At 35.7% G+C, this 18569-nt stretch overlaps 1 protein-coding gene across 8 annotated transcripts; it reads right to left on the bottom strand.

Moving 5' to 3' along the window:
- Positions 1-11750: 11750 nt before the first annotated feature.
- LOC111889575 (disease resistance protein RPV1) lies at positions 11751-17887 on the bottom strand. Of its 8 annotated transcripts, none has more exons than XM_052763638.1 (6): positions 17174-17887; positions 15820-16928; positions 15373-15726; positions 13782-15267; positions 13370-13448; positions 11751-12596 (listed from the first exon to the last, which is right to left on the bottom strand). In XM_052763638.1, exons 1-2 carry the CDS (start codon positions 17650-17652, stop codon positions 16214-16216), a joined length of 1194 nt encoding a protein of 397 aa, XP_052619598.1. In that variant the 5' UTR covers positions 17653-17887; the 3' UTR covers positions 11751-12596; positions 13370-13448; positions 13782-15267; positions 15373-15726; positions 15820-16213. The 8 variants fall into 8 exon arrangements, with proteins under 8 accessions (XP_052619598.1, XP_052619596.1, XP_052619597.1 ...); XM_052763636.1 differs by lacking the exon at positions 17174-17887 and having other exon boundaries at positions 11751-11930; positions 12004-12596; positions 15820-16208; XM_052763637.1 differs by lacking the exon at positions 17174-17887 and having other exon boundaries at positions 11751-11949; positions 12037-12596; positions 15820-16208.
- Positions 17888-18569: the final 682 nt, after the last annotated feature.

The following is an 18569-nucleotide window of genomic DNA, read 5'->3' as shown; positions in this document are numbered from 1 at the left end:
AATAATAAGGATAATAATATTTAATTAGTATTGATCAATAATTAATTTAGAATTAATTATGTGATCAAAAGAAGACTAATTAAATATATGGGTTGATTGTGCAAATCATCCATAACTTATATAGTGGGCCAAAGCTCCATGGATAATCAAGTTGGGTTAAACCCATAGGATGCTCCATGGAGGTTACATAACCCATGGGTCATGGAAATGAAAGGTCATGACAATTAGGGTTTACATGGTGTAACCCTAATTGTAACAAACTATATAAGCATCATATTATTCACCAAAATCAGCCACTAGAGTGTGTAAAAGAAGGGCTAGCCGATTTCATGAGTTATGGATTTCTCTCAAGTCATTCCAAGTGTATTTTGTGTTGTGTGAACCATTTGAGGTGTCACACTTGAGGCACTAGGCACTCAAGCTTCATGAAGACATTCTACATCAAAGAGGTATGTATTATATCTTGTTATATTCATGATTTTGTATGCTAGATTAGGATAATACCTTGGATGTTCATATTTGCATGTATAATAGAGAAAACATAGATCCAAGGTATGTAGGGTTTCATGTACACTTAGGAGTGTTAGAATGCTCAAAACCCAACAGTAAAGACCTAATGGTCCTGGACTCTATTGCAGATTGTCTCTTAATCACTCAACATCCTAAGCAATATCTAGTAGCTTAAGTCTTGATACCTGTGATGCATATAAATTGAGTGGGTCGGGTTGGGAAACCTAGTAAGATACATAAGGATTTTAATCCCATAATATTTTCATTATAATATTCCTTAATTATCAGACCTACAAACCCAACAGTTACCAAATAAAATAGATAAGGTTTAAATATCTATACAGCCCTCTACCCACCCTAATTGATCCTCATAGATTCTAGTCCACGATTATCAGGAAGTTTTATCTTACTCGATGAACCATTTAAAGGGGTTGACTACACAGCTAGGGGCTTCCTTGGCCAGTGTAACTCATACGTCACATGACCCGTTAGAGTATTTTGATGAATATGATATTATCTTTCATCTACGTATGTAGGTTATGAGCCTAACAAGCAACGTAATTCACCAGACTGCCTAGAATGGTCGAGCGTTGTCATCTTACTCTGGGGGATGACTGAACATACCATTAATAGTTGCCTTATTGGGACCCACCATTTTTGGTCATCCTAAGATGGAATAATGATATGTACTCTAATACGGAGCTATCATACATCGACACCCAAAAGTGTCATGGAACATGACTCTACTCTCCATTCCTTACTTACACATATTCTCCGAATGAGACTACCCATGATAAAACTTAACTGAGTCGAGCATCCTTTATAAGTCTTACTTCCCTAATAGGCAGGACTATCGGGCTCCGGGCTTATGAATTTTCTCAAAAAACCAACTATATTTTAGGTAATTCTGTCCTAATATTAGCATAGAGTATTAAGTATTAAAATTTCCTTTATGTTTATTACTAATCATAGTTCGATAATTTATTATCATGTAATCATATATTATCTATATAATATAACACGTATAGAACCATATTTGGTTTGCACCTTTTATATATACATATATATTCGTACCACATATTCCAAGAAATAATCGTATGGTTAATATATATTTAATACATTTAATAAATACTTGCATTAAAATTATATTCATGAAAGAGACTATGCACTCACTTGATGAAATGGGTGACTGGCGATTTTAGCAACGCTTCACTTTGCACTTCCAAAGAGACCTAGATGTATAAAGCACCATGTAACGCCTGATTCTTGGTATGCATTTAAAATATAAATTATTCATTTTTACAGAGCAACAACGAGTTGGAAGCCCTAAACTCTTCGAGTAGAGATTGGCAGAACCACGTGATTTAAGTAATGTACTCGATGAGTTGAGAGGCCTCAACTCGACGAGTAGATCGGATGGGATGAAACCCTATTTTCCAGGGTTTTGCACCCTTTTTAAAGGACCTAATCCTTTCCCTTGGCCTCTCATCAGCCTCCCTGAAACCCTGAATCATGTTGTGAGCTCTTTGGTGAGAAACTTGAAGTTTTGAGTGGTTTTGTGTGTGTTTTTGTGCTTGGTAGAGGAGTTGGAAGAACTAGAAGTCATCAAGCTTGAGGAGAAGCATTAGATCTAGGATTTCGTCCATCTTTGGCAAGTTTTTGAGGTAAAAAGTCGTTATCTTGGTGATTCATAGCTTAGATCTCTTTTAGTTTTGCTTTATTGGTCTTTTTGACCCCATTGTGGGAAACATGACACCCTTCATGGATCATATGCTGAGGGTTCCCATTTCTAGTGATATTTGGCCCTTAGAATCATGGTGTTAAACCCATTCTTGTCCAAGAAATACCATGTTCAGGGAAGTAGGTTGCTATATCTCGAGTTTGTGTCCATTTGAGGCATGCAAAGCCATCAAGTTGTCAACTTTACATAAATAGGTTATGGAAACAATATGGATCTATATTCGGGAACATTAGATCTGAGGAAAGGGATTAACAGACTAGAAATACAAGGGACTCAGCGAGTTCATAGAGGAACTCGACGCGTTTGGTTGAACATTCCCGATTTCGTTCATGGAACTCGACGAGTCCATAAGGGAATTCGACGAGTTTTACTAGGAAGTCCCATTTCTATTGAGAAGGAGGAACTCGACGAGTTGGAGGAAAAATCGACGAGTTAGATCGCGATTCTCGACTCTATGATTCATAAGAACTCAACGATTTGATGGGTAAACTCGACGAGTTGAGTTAACTCAGAGCATTGACTTTGACTTGACCAGAGTTGACTTTAAGGGTTATGAGTACGGAATGGCATCTAAAGGGTTGTTTTGGTTCAGGGAGTGAGTAGAGTTGATTCCAAACAGAGACGTTTCAGCTATCATCCAACAGTGAAGTGAGTTTCCTCCTTGTTTGAACGGGTTGAAGGCACCAAGGTCGGCCCGTAAATGTGATGTGTATTGATTAGTATCTGAGCATGGGCGGGGCCCGTATCTTATAGATAGCTGAGTGTGGGCAGGGCCTGTATCTCATAGTATTATTTGGGTATGGATATAGGACTGATTTATAGATTTGATTATATTGGTTGTCTGTGTGATACTTGTATGTATGTTTAGTAGCTGAGTTTCGGTGGGGCCCGTATCTCATAGTTAGCCAAGTGTTGGTAGGGACCGTATTTCATAGTCAGTCGAGTGTGGGCGGGGCCCGTATCTCGCAAACAGTGGAGTGTGAGGGGGTCCGTATCTCCTAGATTAGCTGAGTGTGGGCGGGGACCGTATCTCCTAGTAGCATGATTATGTGTATGGTATGTGGTAGTTTGGGGAGAATCACTAAGCTTCGTGCTTACAGTTTTCAGTTTTTGTTTCAGGTACTTCCAGTAGCAAAGGGAAGAGCTTGGGATGACTGCAGTGCACACATCATTTGTTTAGCCTAGGATGTTTTTACTCTGATATGTGATATGTGTTTTGATGAGATACTCTAATTTGATACTTTTACTTATGTTTTTGGGATGGATTGTTTTTATAGAAATGGTTATTTTAATAAATAAAAATAAAATTTTTGGTCATGATTTTTAGGATGTTTCACACTAAGCTTTAGTCTAGTTTCATAATCTTGGTGACTATAATAATTGTAGTCTAGATTCCTCAATAATCCCAATGTATACATCAAGATCTATCAAGTAGGGCATAACGATGTGGGATCATATCGGAGCTAGAGTCCGTTTGGTATATAGAGTATACTGTCTGGAAATCTCACTTTAAACACCTCACTAAATCCAGCCTATACATCACTCCTATAAATAGATCAATCAGTATGATGACTTGGAATCACTAATAAATCTTAATTATAGGTTCATAATAACGACTATGACTATAATTAAAAGTTACACTCAAATAAAATAAATGTAGCTTAACTTATTGAGTAATCTAGTGAAGACGAGGTATTATAGGGGCAGAACTCTGATTCGGGAGTTTCTATTCATTGGCTATCCGACATTGTAGGGCTCCACCAAAGGGGTCGAGAATTTAGGGAATAAGAGCTAAAGATATAAAAGAGTTTTTAGAGAGAATCGGAGTAAAAGGATGAAGAAATGAGCTGAGAATCAAACATATTTGTAAGGCTGAAAAGCAGTGTGCACCGTGCAATTGGTTGAACCAGGTGACTTGGCAGCCTTTTGGTGGTGAAACATGTCGCAATTTGGGTGGACTGTCAGTGCGTGTCGCGCATGCTGTTTGTGCGCGCCGGTGTACGCGAGGAATTTCTGTTTTTAAAAAAATTCACATATTCTTCATATAAGCTCCGTTTTTGATGGATTTTATATCCACATGTAGCCTTCGACAAGATCTATAACTTTCATTTAGACTCCGTTGGCTAATTTTGAATTTATTTTTAAAGTTATATTTTTAACAAACTTGGATTGTTAATGTCCGTTAAAAATTTATAACTCTCTTGTCAGACGACCATTCTCGATTGTCTTTATATTGACGGATAAGTATGAATGAGATCTTCAACTCTCTTTTAGATTATTTTTCCTAACAACCAACTGTTCTGAATTTTGCTATCAGTGTTGCACACTGTTGCTCTGAAACTTAGAAAAATCATTACTTCATTTCACGAGGTCATATTTGAGCATTCTTTATATGTACGCTCTTGGTTTTACGATACTATGACTTTTATTTAGATTAATTAGGCTAATAAGCAACCTATCTCTAATTCACTATTAACGATACATTGTCTGATCATGAAACTTTGGAAGTCTATAACTTCTGCAAAGAAAGTCGAATTTGAATGTGCTTTATGTGTACGTGATTCATATCACAAATCCTACATTTTTTTGTCAAGATTATTTGTTCTAAATTATCTTCTATCAAGATTTCCATTTCGTTGCTTATCAATAAATTACTAAAATGACTTTATAATACGTAGTCTGTAATGTATACGACTAATGATAATCCTAATTGAGGATTTATATTATAATTATTATCTATTATATCTAAAATGTATAGCCCGAAGTTGTGGGCGTTATAATTATCTCCCCCTTAGGATGATTACATCCTGGAATCATAAACAAAATGATGCTAAATAAAAATTCCCAAGTCGCCTCTCAATCCTCAATTAAGGAGTCTCCTTAGTACTTGTTTCCACACAGGACTATCCTAACCGTTTCTTTTTGTGTTAAACGCAAAATTTTATGTTCCTTTATGACAACTTAACAATTTTTCGACCCAATTACATACCGTTAACTCTATTAGTGTTTATCTAAGTGCCCTAATCTCCTCGAGGTCTTTATAAAACCATATTTCCTTATCCATAACAAGGTCTATGAACCTAACTATTCCTTGCCCCCCTTTGGGGCTTTGACTTGCCAGACTATACCGTCTTCACATTATCATATCAATAAGTATTATGAAGATCTGAGAATGCCCCAAAATCAGAATACGTCTTATTTATTTTAACAACGATTCTATGGGAACGTTATGTATGGATCAATTCCCTATGTGTGATACCTAAGAAGTTATACTCTTATCGTTTGGTCAATTATGACTCATAATATATCGTGGCTCATACAACCCTGAAATGCTTGATGTTAAGATCTAAGATGAGATCGTTTCGTTTACTTATAGGCGCAGGTAATTGCTTCAAGTTTCCTTACGATTTTTAATGTCGCTTTTTTTTTTTTTTACTTTCGAAGCAAAATTTCCATTCTATCCAAAATAATAATTGAAGCTAGTAATTCTTTTCTTAGCTTCTGGTGTTGCAACTTCCCTGGATTTTGACATCGAATATGAAGTGGAGTTTCTTTTTGCACTTTGGGTTTCCCCCACTTGGGTTTTAACCCTATCTTTTTCATTACATACAACCAATCAAAGCCCCTGGTGGCTTTGTCTCTAGGGTTGGTGGTTTTCTTTTTGCTTGAAAAAAACTGCTGATTGTCGTAATGACCTTAATACTTTCGACATAATATTGATGCTTGTGCTTATAACAAGTTGTTTACTCGAAAGACACAAAGGTAGTATGATCAAGATTATGACAAGAATTTATATCATTCTACCAATGTACATGTGTACCAGATGGCATAGGAGGGTCATAATAATAGTTGCAACGACTATTGTTATACTCAGTATTTTCTTAATCATAATTAAGGTAACTGGATACTGATGTACTACTAATTTCCTTATGTGTATCCCTTCTACAATAATCATAACCTTTGCAACTTGTCAAATGAGTATCAAACTCTTGGACTGCTAGTGGTGCTCAGCTTGCACCTAAATTCTAATTCTTTATTGGACTTTCAGTCCAGATCTTCGAGTCATAAATTTGATCTTTATTGGAGACTCTCGCTCCTTATAAAATTGTGCTAAATACTTGGCCTAAGATGAAGTCTTTACTCTAGCTACAGTAACAAAGTGAATGGGCACATTCTAATGACCTTCCATTGTGTGTTACATGTGATACACGTTGAACTAGAATCTTGTCTCTAAACTCCTACTACTGAAGATACCTTCCTTCATGATCTAATATGGTATGAACATATTATAGCAAGTAGCACTTCTAGCTACCGTTTTCTTGGTTTTTAATGAAGGTTGTAATATTTCTATCGATTGCCTTGATCTCTTCCTTTGTCTTGTCGACTAAGGTTGATTACTTATACTAGACATGGTTCTCGAAACCAATCGACTTACTTCGTAGACTTATACTATCCATACTTGGTTCTTTATGACCATCATGGTTTGAATGAAAATTTCTCCTTAACCATTACCGAAATAAAGGTAATGACGGGAATGAATAAACTTGACTAAGATACTAGCTTCTTGGTAACCTTGCTACTCGTCTCGATCCAAGTGTTGGTCCTGTGCTTCAGGTAGTATAGGCCTCTACTACCTTTCACACCTACTCAACTCATCCCGAGTATTTTTTTTTTCAGTTTTCCAAGTCACTAAAAGAGAACGAAATCACATAGAAATTTAACACATTAAGTAGTACAACATAATTATAGATTTTTATAACTCATGGAATAATTACAATCATATTCAAAAATTATTATACTATATGCCTCTTCTATCAGGCTACATACTACAATATTATCTAAGTGGAATGACCAATTTATGTTTTGATTTCCTGGAAAAGCATATTCCTTTTATTGACTCACTAAAGCGATGTCTACTTCCTTCTTTACAGTCTTGATAGTCATATTAAATGCTCGTGCAACTGTCCTCTTATTTAGGAAGTCCTTCATCACATGCCATTCTTTCCTACTTTTGAAACATATCTTCTTAATATGTATGCATTCATTAGCATAGTGCCTAGTCATTTTGTACTGGTAGCAGACTACATCCCTTTTGCATTGACCAAAGTGCTTCTTTCTGCGTTCTTTACTCCATTTCACCCGATTGTTTTTTCCAGGATTCTTGTCATTTGGGGTAGGTTATAATAACCTATTCTTTTTATATGATTTTGAGGATTCTTCATTCTTCCTTTTTCCTTCAAAATTCTTCTTTGTAGGTGGTTTTCCCCTTCGCTATGTCTTCCAAGCATTTGGCAACTTGGATGGTTGTTTCTATGGTAGTTGGTAGTTTTACTATGTAGACCATTGGCAAATTTCTCTACATTGGAGAGTTCAGTAGGAGTTAGGTAAGGAACTAGCTCCATCTTTTCCAGAAAGGCTACAATATACTGGCTGACGCTCATCTCTCCTTTCTTTAGGTTCTGGAATTCATTATATATTCTCAGAAGGTCCCTCTTTGAGAGGTATTCGCTTTTTAATTGCTCAAGGAATTCCTCCCATGACATCTTCCTAGCTTCTCCTTTTGATATAGAATTATACATCCATTTCCACTAGCTCAACACTCTAGTTTTTATTATTTTGTTGTGAGTATCATTTTCCATTTATTGCTACAGTCGAAAATTTTAAATACCATTTCCGTTTCATGGATCCATTTTATAATTATCACAACGTTGGTTCTCGAGAAAGACTTGGGGGTCAGAATGCTATCAATTCCTCATAACTGCATCCATTTCTATCAACCCCTTCTTCGGTGTTGTCCCTCCTATCCCTTCGCAGTTTGATTTGATCTAAGGTCCTACTATAATGTCCCTCTTCGGACTGATCTCCAATTATCACAAGTTTGATAACCGGTGCAATGACTTCTCTCTTATGTCCTTAGAGTAGTTGTTTGGTTTCCTCTACTACCATTTCCCGAATCATAGCTTGAACTACAGTCGTTGTGACGAGTTCATCTACTGGCATGAATTTTGGTGCTCGCTTGATCACACGAGGCTTAGTCTGTTGGTTTCCATTATCATTCCCCAATGTGCTATGTATTCTCACCATGACCTTCTATACACCAAAGTAGGTGTTTCAGTGTACCGAAAGACGAGTTTGTTATGATATGGAAGATTTTATTATTGTCTAGACGTGTAGATCCCTCTTATTTTCCAAAAATTACATGCCATTTCTAATATATTAAGTACTGTTTAGAATCCTGAACACATAAAATTTCCTTTCTTTTTCGTCAAGGTTGGCAATAGACCTTAATTTCTAATAATAGCAATCTAGGTAAACATCTAAGGCATGTTATGTTACATATTAGTTAGCATATAACGCACTTCTTCCTAAAGTATGCTAGGGCATATTATAGCAAGTAAGGTATTCAACCTAAGTTATGCTATACAAAAACTTATTATTTACCACCTAAGATTATTTAAGTCTTTAACCCTAAAATATTCTAGTGCATGTGTCTATTTAGGTATACAACCTAAGATGTTCTAGACACTTATCTACCATCATCACTTAGCATTATAAGTTTAAGTCTAGAAATAAATCTTTATTCCTAGTTCGCTTAAACTATTGCTCTGATACCAACCGTGACATCCTCTTATTTTCAAAAAATTAAAATTTTCCTTACGCTTATATTAACATTGGTGTAGAAATTCCCAATATATTTGAATTTTTTTAGTATAAGTGATTGTTTCAATTTAATAAAATTCTAAGGATGTTATAATTGATATAGAAACATAAGTTATAACGTAAAGGCCTGATGTTCCTGAACTTTATTGCAGACTATCTCTTAATCACTCAACATCCTAATCAAGTTCCAATAGCTTAAGTCTTGATACATGTGGTCAAAACCTGCTCCATTTTCAGGTCTTGTGATTGTACATTGGCAAATTTGGATGAGCTAGCTAACTACATGGATACAATGGCAAGCCCTGAGGCCATAAAATGGAAAGAGGAAATAGATAGCAAGATAAAGTCCATGTACGATAGCCAAGTTTGAAATTTGGTTAATCAAGAACTTGGTCGAAAGACAGTTGAGTGCAAGTGGATCTTCAAGAAGAAAACAGACATGGATGGAAAGGTGCACACTTTCAAGGCACGACTGGTTGAACTTAAAAGAAGGGCTTTCGGTTTTTTTCACCCCGTTTTGTGGTCTTGCAGCTATTTAAATAAATAAGAATATAAAATTATATATATATATATATATATATATATATATATATAATAAGACTTTTTTAGAAGAAAGATTCTATATATGTCCAATCCCCAGTGGTGGTGGGACCAACCAAGATGTATGTCGTCCAACCCAACCTCAGACTCTTTCTTCCCGACCTATTTGACTCTCTGTTGCGAAGGGCTTTTACTCAAACCCCAGGGATTGACTGTGATGAGACCTTCTCACTACTTGCCAAGATAAAGTCTATTAGGATAATGCTAGCCATAGCTGCCTTTATTATTAAATATGGCAGATGGATGTCAAAACCACTTTCCTTAACGGGAAGTTGGCTGAAATTTTTTACATGAGTCAGCCAGAGTGTTTTGTAGATGAAAATTTTCCTAAAACATTTTAGTATGTAAAGTGTTTTGCTATTAAGGATTTGGGAGAGGCAGCCTATATTCTTGGGATAAGAATCTTAAGGGATAGAAAGAAAAGATTAATTTGACTAAATCAAAGTGCATACTTGGATAAGGTACTAAAACGTTTTAGTATGGAAATTCCAAGAAAGGAGAGCTACATATTTAATGTAATACCATGTTAAGTAAGACTCAAAGCCCTAGTATAGATGAAGAGATAGTGGAAATGAGTCGAGTCGCATATTCTTCAGCTATAGGATCGATCATGTACGCTATGCCATGTAATCACCTTGATGTGTCTTTTACTCAAGGCCGATCCATTGTTTTTTACTACCCGGGACGAGATAAAAATTTTATGCCCTTATATATGTACAACACGATACAGAAGATGTATGCATAAAAGATTTATAAAACAAAAGTGCAATAAATGTTAGAATCAAACAAATAATACAATAAAAAACCTACTTAAATACCCTAAAATGATGTCTTTGTGCATTTTTTTGATGAGAAAATATCTCTTATTTTACTATAATCAATATTTTATAAAAAATCACTTTTGATACTTAGAATTACTAATCCATTCAACTTTTCTTTAATTCATAATAATTTATTTTTCTTACATTAAAAATATTGTTTCAAAATTACCAAACCTATTGTCATTAAAAAAAACAAAATAATTTAGACCGCTACATTAATTATAATATAATATAACAATAAAAAATAAAATAAAAAAGCGGTTATAAAAAATAAAAAATGATATATAATAATACCTAAAATTTGATCTATAGTTGTTAACTATTTATAATTAAATCATAAAAATGCTAAGTTCAAAAGATGATTTTATTGTAGAAAAATTATTGTTTAGAGATAAAATATGTAGTTTATCATTTTATTGATCTTTATGAATAAGTAGCAAATAATCAATTAATGTGAAATCTCTTAAATAAATTTAAATTGAAAGGAATTGGAAATTTGATGGAACGTTTCAGTGTTGTAAAACTATCACTATTTAAATTTAAATATTGAGAAACTCTTTTAAGTTAAAAAAATATTTTATTTAAATATTTGTTTATTTTAGTAGTCTGCAAACGTTAGAAAACAAATTGTCACACTCTTTTGTGGCAAAGGTATACAAGTATGGTCCATAAACTACATATATTTCACCTCTAAGATTTTGGATTCTTTTAGTAGACAATGAACAATAAGCATAATGGTTGCTAGCACTCTAAATGTCGAACTCCCAAATTGAAATTTTGATAGATTTCACACAACAAGCCCCTGGTCAAGTGCATCTCCAACCACTTGCTATGCGTACAACCAAATAGTGCTCCAAATTAAAATACCCAGTTACAAGGAATAATGGAAACCAAATAGTTTCAAAAAGTAGTTGCACAGATCACCTTGTGTGCAAACTTGCTTCCGGGAACTCCTAATTGCAGGAGAATGGTTTAAATATTAAGACAAATAGTGACCTAATTACAATTACATATGCAATAAACGAGATAAAGAAAAGGAATACAATTTTTACGTGTTTCGTAATTTGCACAAAATCCACGTATCGTTGGAATTCTAACATCTATTTTTATTTCACTGTTTGGATCTGGTTTTATTAATGTCGAATAAGTCTCCAAATCTAACAGAAACGACGAATAAGCTACTTTATGAAACCAAGTTTACAACTATAACACATAATCCTCATGTATGTATAGTATGTGTATATTTTTTTATATATAATGATTGGCTTTTGGCCTGAAATTTTAATATTGTCATATTAGTTTCAATATTGTCATATCAGTTTTAAAATTCAAATGACAATAAAATGATTAACGAAAAGCTGAGAAAGTACCTTGTATAATAGTTCTAATTGTAGGTGCTTGCTGTAACATCCCAAAAATTCTAGACAAAAATTTCATTTTTAATTCCTTTCAAAACATCAAATAGTAATGTCAAACAACAAAATGTGTATCATAGTGAAATAACATAAAAGTACAAATCCCAAAATCACATAATGCGGAAAAACATGGGCGGATGCAATGCGATCAAGCCGGGTCCTTCCCATTCGAGCTAGAAGTACCTGAAACATAAACTAAAAACTATAAACACAAAACTTAGTGAGTTCCCCCAGAATACACCCATACCATACATACATAATAGTCAAAACATAATTGGGTTTATTTCACCTATTCGGTCTCTTTCAACCGGTACTGGGTATATTTCACCCCCTTTGGTTTATTTCAACCGGCACTGGTTCTATTTTATCTCCTTCGGTCTCTTTCAACAAGTCCTGGGTATATTTTACCCCTTCGGTATCTTTCAACCGGTATCGAGTCTATACAATCATAACAACAAGAGACATATAGACAACAAGCACATACAAGCATAGCAAGACATTGTCACTAAGACAACTATCATCAACTAAGGGGGTGTTTGGATAGGAGAAAAGGGAGTGCTTATTGTGTATTCCCACAATAAGCTAATTTGAGTGTTTGGATAAAATCCAGCTTATTAGGCTAAATAAGCTAATTTTAATAAGTGTCCCTCCCCATGCTTATTGCTTATTGCTTATTCCCATCACAAATAAGCTATAAGCAATAAGCTAAAAATCTAATCCAAACACCCCCTAAACATAATTCAGTGGGTCGGCATTGGTGTATTCGACCCACGAGTATAGTGAAGGAAACTCACCTCAGTCTGAAGATATCAAATCACACTCGGGCTGCCGAATCGTGAAGTCCTCTCACTAAATCACAAATAATAGAACCCTTATTAGCAATTAGGTCATTAACCCTACCCGAGAGTCTAAATCCTAAACCCCGACTTCAAGGGTAAAAAGGCTTCTTAACCCTTAAGTTAGTGGGCCTAACATACCAAGGCCCAAATCCAAACTAGCCTAAAGTCCAAAAGACATTCCATTCCCAATATGGGCCCTAAGTCCATAAAGGCCCAGCAGAGCAAGGCTTGTGGAACAGAAAGGCTTGCGACCCAACAAGGGCGTAAATCCTTAAGCCCAAGGTGGCCCGAAACTAAAAACCCCAAACCCTCTCTGATGAGCGTACCATCAGTACACCCAGCGTACTAGAGTGTTTCGTAAGGTCGGGACCCCAGGTACGTACACTCAGCATACACTTATGTATGCCCCATGTACGCCCAGTTGGCCATAACTTAATTTTGAGGTCTTAATTCATTAAGACCTAACGCCCAACTTCATATCTAAGCTTATTAAAATGTATTAAGCCATAAAGTTGCAAACTCTATGCTTTTGCATGTCCCAAAAGGTTCCAAAGCCAACTTAAACACTTTATCCTTAAAGAATGGACACAAACCTTTGCATGGTTCATAATGATCCATAAAGATGATATTTTTATGCACTAATACTATCAAGAATGATGAATCTAACATTCTAAGCTCCTGGAGTAGCTCATACTCACAAGGATGAATCAAGGGACCATCCTATGATAAAGCAAGACCTAAACCAAAGCTAACACATGAGTCATCAAGGTAGGAGCTTTATACCTCCAATAAGCTAGAAAGGGTGAATAATCTCTAGATCTACAAGCTCCCTCTTGTCCAATGCTTCTCTGCAAGTCTTCTTCTGCAATATGCACCACCCACACACAAAACACACACACAAGGTCAATCTCTTTTGAAAATGGATTATGGTTTCGATGTATAGCTCAAGAGATAATGGAAGCTGATAAGGTGAAGGACTTGGGGGACTTAATGTGTTTAAATAGGGTGCAAACCCTAAAATTTAGGGTTTGCCCCTGACGGACGTACGCCCCGCGTACTTATAGGTACACCCAACGTACCAGGGGACTTTGCCGACGCATGCCACCTTCCAAGTATGCCTAACATACCTTTTATACGCCTAACGTACTTAGACTTAAGCCACCCAAAATAAAAGGAGTATTAGATAAGAACTTACCTTGACATGTCGGGCGTTACGCTTGTTGTTGCTGTGGTTGTAAAATCACATGATTGAAGATGCCCTCTGGGCATGTTCCAACATAAAAAATATATCCTTGGGTAATTTCTCAAAAAGCCAACAAACAAGACTTCAGTTTGAGAAATTTCAGATCTTTCAAAATACAAATGCTCTCTGGAGGTGTAGACAACAAACTTAGCTCCTCTCAGTACCTCTGGAATACCGCCTTTGAGTTTAAGCTTTATTAACGTTGTAACCTACAAATGCTTTTTGAAAACGTCTCAAATTTTGTGCAAACACATGGACCTACAGATATAAGCTTCTCAAGACTTCTTCTCAAAGAGGGTAGATCTTCTTTATGAAAACATGTAAACTTAAAGCCTGGAAAATAATCATCCGGGTGAAGTGGGCAACTTTTTAGTCTGAAATGTAACTCAGCTAAAGGATGACGAACTTCAAGTAATTGATCATTCACTCTACCATAAGTATTATCCTTTACGCAAAACGAAAAAGAATAAAACTCCAAACAATAACTCAACTCTAAGATGACAATATTTTTTAGACATCCGATTGGAGCGTGAAGTTCCATCAAATAGTAACATTTCTTAAGATATAACTCCTTGAGACTTGGAGTCAGCCCAAGGTCAAGGGTCCTCAACTTTGTATAATTAATGTTGAGGTATGCAAGCTTATGACATTGACCGAGCAGGTGAAGTTCTTCCAAAAAATAAGAATTTTCAAGATCTAATTCAACTAGATTCGGAGTCACCCCAATGTCAAGGGTCTCCACATATGAATCAATGCATAGTAGGTAGCTGAGATTTATACATTTACTGGGCAAGTGAAGTTCAAGCAAATATATCCCTTCAAGACGTAACAGTTTGATATTGGGAACCATCCTTAGGTCAAGGGTTATCAATTTTGAACCCCTAATAATGACGTCTGTGAGTAGTGGACATTCTGCAATGTGAAATTCTTCCAAATTGTTCCAATAATGAAAATCCAACCTCTCAAGATATGGACTCGGCCCAAGGTCAAGTTTCCTCAGCTTTAATTTATTAAGATAGAGGGATCTGAGCTTGACACATCCATCGGCCATGTGAAGTTCTTCCAGATCATTACAATTTCTAAGATCTAAATCCTCAAGATTCGGAGTCAGCCCAATGTCAAGGCTCCTCAAATTCACATCAATGAGGAGCAGTAATCTGAGATTTAGACATCTTCCAGGCATGTGAAGTAATTCTACCAAATCACAATCTGTAAGCCACAACATCTCAAGATTTGGAATAAGCCCAAGATCAAGGGTCCTCAACTTTACATGAGAAAGATCAAGGTATCTGAGTTTTAGACATTCAACAGGCATGTAAAGTTTTATCAACTGATCACATCCTACAATCTTCAATGTCTCGAGATTTGGAGTCAGCCCAAGGTCAAGGGTCCTCAGCTTTTCGCCACTGAGGTCAAGGAATCTAAGCTTGTTAAGAACCTAACATAGGCATAACAACAAAATGAATATTAGTGTAATAACAAAGCAATGGATGGATAGCATTATAATGAAGCATTCAAAACAACCAATCAACCATAATTATACCTTTCTTTCTCCCCCTTCCCAAAGTTGTACTATATCGCTGTTGGACATACCAAGTGATACGAGATTATTTCCTTGAAATGTTTTGGGTAAAGACCTAAAAGGGTACCCGTACCAATTCAGATATCTTAAAGTATCCGGAAAGTATGAGCTGACTTCATTAAATTTCCAATTACAACAAAGAAATCCCAAAGCATTTAGGAAATTTGGCATGGGTCCATTAATTTCCCGGGCGTATGAATCTTCCAAATACAAACTAAGAAACCGCAGCTCCTTCATCTTTCTAAGACCTTCCATAACAATTCCCGGATTGAGTCTCCCCCCATAGAATTGTATACATTTTGTTTCTTCGGTTCCCTGTAAACGAGAACCATCAAAATTAAATTACTTGTGACGTAACAAATAAAAACGTGTTTGTTTCTTCAACTTACAAATAAACTTGATTCTTACCATATCACTAGCCAATATTTCTTCAATTTCCTTGCTATCCCACAACCGGCTATGTTTGCTAGGCATATCGGGTGCGAACGACGAACGATATTTCTGCCCATTTCTTCTAAATGGTCATGCATGCCCACACACTCATCACCAAGTGGATTAGGATGTAAAGTTATTAGGGATTTTTGCTCAAGAATTCTTAAACCATTTCTAGCATGAAATCCACAACTTTCAAGCATTTGGATTGCATGGTCTTTTCGCCGACCTTTGTATGCATGCAACATCTAGGAATATTTCCTTGTAATCCTGCTCTAGATCGGTATAGCTTAATTCCAACTTGTTTAGAGTTTCTAATAGTGGAATTGTTTTAAGTCTTTTTAAGACATCTATCCATTCGACCTCCATTTTACCAGAGAAACGAACCCAAAACCGTGATCGTTAAGGGTAGACCAACAGCATAACGTACAACTTGTGCTGATAGCTCTTCGTACCCTTGAATTGGAATTTCTCTCCCAAATGCGTACCTACTGAAGAGGCAAGTTGCTTCCTTATCTGACAACAGATTGACATTACAAATCAACTTCACTCCATGTGCTACCAACAATTGTTCATCTCTTGTTGTAATGATAATTGTACTTCCCATCTTAAACCAGTTACGCTCACCAACTACCGCCTCAAGCTGGTCCATACGATTCACGTCATCTAGAACAAGAAGAACCTTTCTACCACGCATCATCCTCCACATCATGTTTTTCCCTTCAGAAACACTACTTATGTTGATGCCTTGATCATTTAAGATGTCTGAAAGGACTTGCTTTTGCAACGACTTTATACCCGACAAAGGCGTGCTTGAAACTTCCCTGACATTCTCAACAAAACTTTTCCCTTCGAATTGAAAGGATATTTGATCAAAAACAGCTCTGGCCAAAGTTGTCTTCCCACCACCTCCCATCCCCCAGATCCCGATCATGCGAACATCATCAGGAGTAGTTTCTAAAGATGATACAATATCATTGATCCGGGTCTCCATGCCTACTAACTTTTCATCAATGCGGAAATTGACCGAACGTAACTCTAGTGAAACCTCTTCCACGATTCTTTTGATGAATTTAGCTTCATGCCTGTATTTTAAATAACACTCAATTAACTTTCATCAGATTTGTAATTAACATATTGACGTATATGAAGTATATATATATATAATAACATTCATATAATCATGGTTCATGTTTACTTTTCCGATAAGACTTGAGTTTGAGTTGATTTCAACCGTACAACATGAGATGCCATGGATAACCCTTTTAAAATGTAGTTTAGAAAAGAACAAAATGAAAAAAATATTGCAGAGATACGATGAAGGAATTACCCATCATCAGTTTTCTTTAATTCCCACCCGGCCAGATCGGCTGCTTCTTTCATAGCTTCTCTCCATTTTCCAGCAGCCTCTTCCTTTTCATGTTTGGCAAAGGCTTCTCCAACTACCCCTCTTTGATTCCGGACTTCAGAAGGTACCACATCATAGAAGACAGGGTAAGCAGTATGTCCGGTCTGCTTGTGACACTTCATTATCTTCACAAGCTCGTCCAAGCACCAAGACGAAGATGCATAGTTCTTTGAGAAAACAATGATGTAGAATCTCGAGTCTTCAATGGATCCGATGAGCTCATCATCGATCCTTTTCCCTTTCTTGATTCTCAAGTCGTCCTTATAAGTGTAAATGCTTTTCAGCTGAAGAGCGGAATAAAGATGATCGGTGAAGTTGGTACGAGTGTCTTCACCTCTAAAACTCAGAAACACATCATACTTAAAGCTCTTAGGAACGGAGGAAGTTGAAGAAGAAGCCATTGAAGGTATTCTTGAAGGTTCCTAGCTATAAAATAAAACCTTTGTTGGAGAGGAATTTGAAAAAAACTTCGATGAGATGAATTGAATAAACCTCTAACAAGACATGGTTCTAGCACGAAATTGATCGTTGACTTTCGGTCTTTAAAGAAGCCATCATAATTTAGCAAAGATAAGACTGAAACTCGAGAATCAGGGTTTTTATTTTCAAGTGAACAGAGTATTGATAATTCAATTTGGTAACAGAAGGCTTAAACCCCGTTCTTATTTGTTCATTTTACATTATTAACTAGTTAAAAATAAAATATTCATTAGTTATAGTAAAAAATAGGGAAATTAAGTAATCAATTTTTTTTTTTAAATAATAACATTAATTTTATTTTCGAAAGTAACCATTTTTTTGGAATGGATATTTCCGTGCAGACCAAAACGGGTCAAACCCGCTGCTATAACCAAATGTTATATATCAGGCCCATACATTAAAAACCTGAATCAACATTTCAAAAACTAATATTCCAAACTTGTTGCTACCAAAATCTAGAAAAATTTTAAGTTATTTCTACCATGGATTCAACAAAATTGGTTAGTTTTTCTGTTTAATTTACTTGTATTTTAGTTTACAAATGATTTTATGAATTTCCGAATGCTTAGAACAATTTTGAAATACGAGAAATAAGTCTAAAATAACTTAATTTTTGTAGTTTTTTTTTAAAAAACTTTTAGCCATTATAACCATATAAATACCTTAAAATCTGTTAGTATCACTCCTTAGAGTGAAATTAAGTCTAGATTACCCATTAAAGTGATTATGAAATTGTATTGTTGGCCCGGAATACGAAGATCGTAATCTGAAATGTCCAGATACGAAGATCATTTCGGGAATGTTTGAAATATAACAATTCTCCGGAATGAACATTCCA

Source organism: Lactuca sativa, chromosome 5, assembly GCF_002870075.4.
Source record: "Lactuca sativa cultivar Salinas chromosome 5, Lsat_Salinas_v11, whole genome shotgun sequence".
Classification (NCBI taxonomy): domain Eukaryota; kingdom Viridiplantae; phylum Streptophyta; class Magnoliopsida; order Asterales; family Asteraceae; genus Lactuca; species Lactuca sativa.
The sequence above is the reverse complement of the archived record's forward strand: the minus strand, read 5'-3'. Positions and strand labels throughout refer to the sequence as shown.

Bases quoted from the DNA above. Each gene is read 5' to 3' on its own strand.
- LOC111889575 (XM_052763634.1), bottom strand. From the start codon at position 15,885: ATGCCTAGCAAACATAGCCGGTTGTGGGATAGCAAGGAAATTGAAGAA. The intron at 15,727-15,819 runs GTAAGAATCAAG...TCTCGTTTACAG, and splicing joins AAATATTGGCTAGTGATATG to GGAACCGAAGAAACAAAATG. The intron at 15,268-15,372 runs GTATAATTATGG...TGCCTATGTTAG, and splicing joins GGGAAGGGGGAGAAAGAAAG to GTTCTTAACAAGCTTAGATT.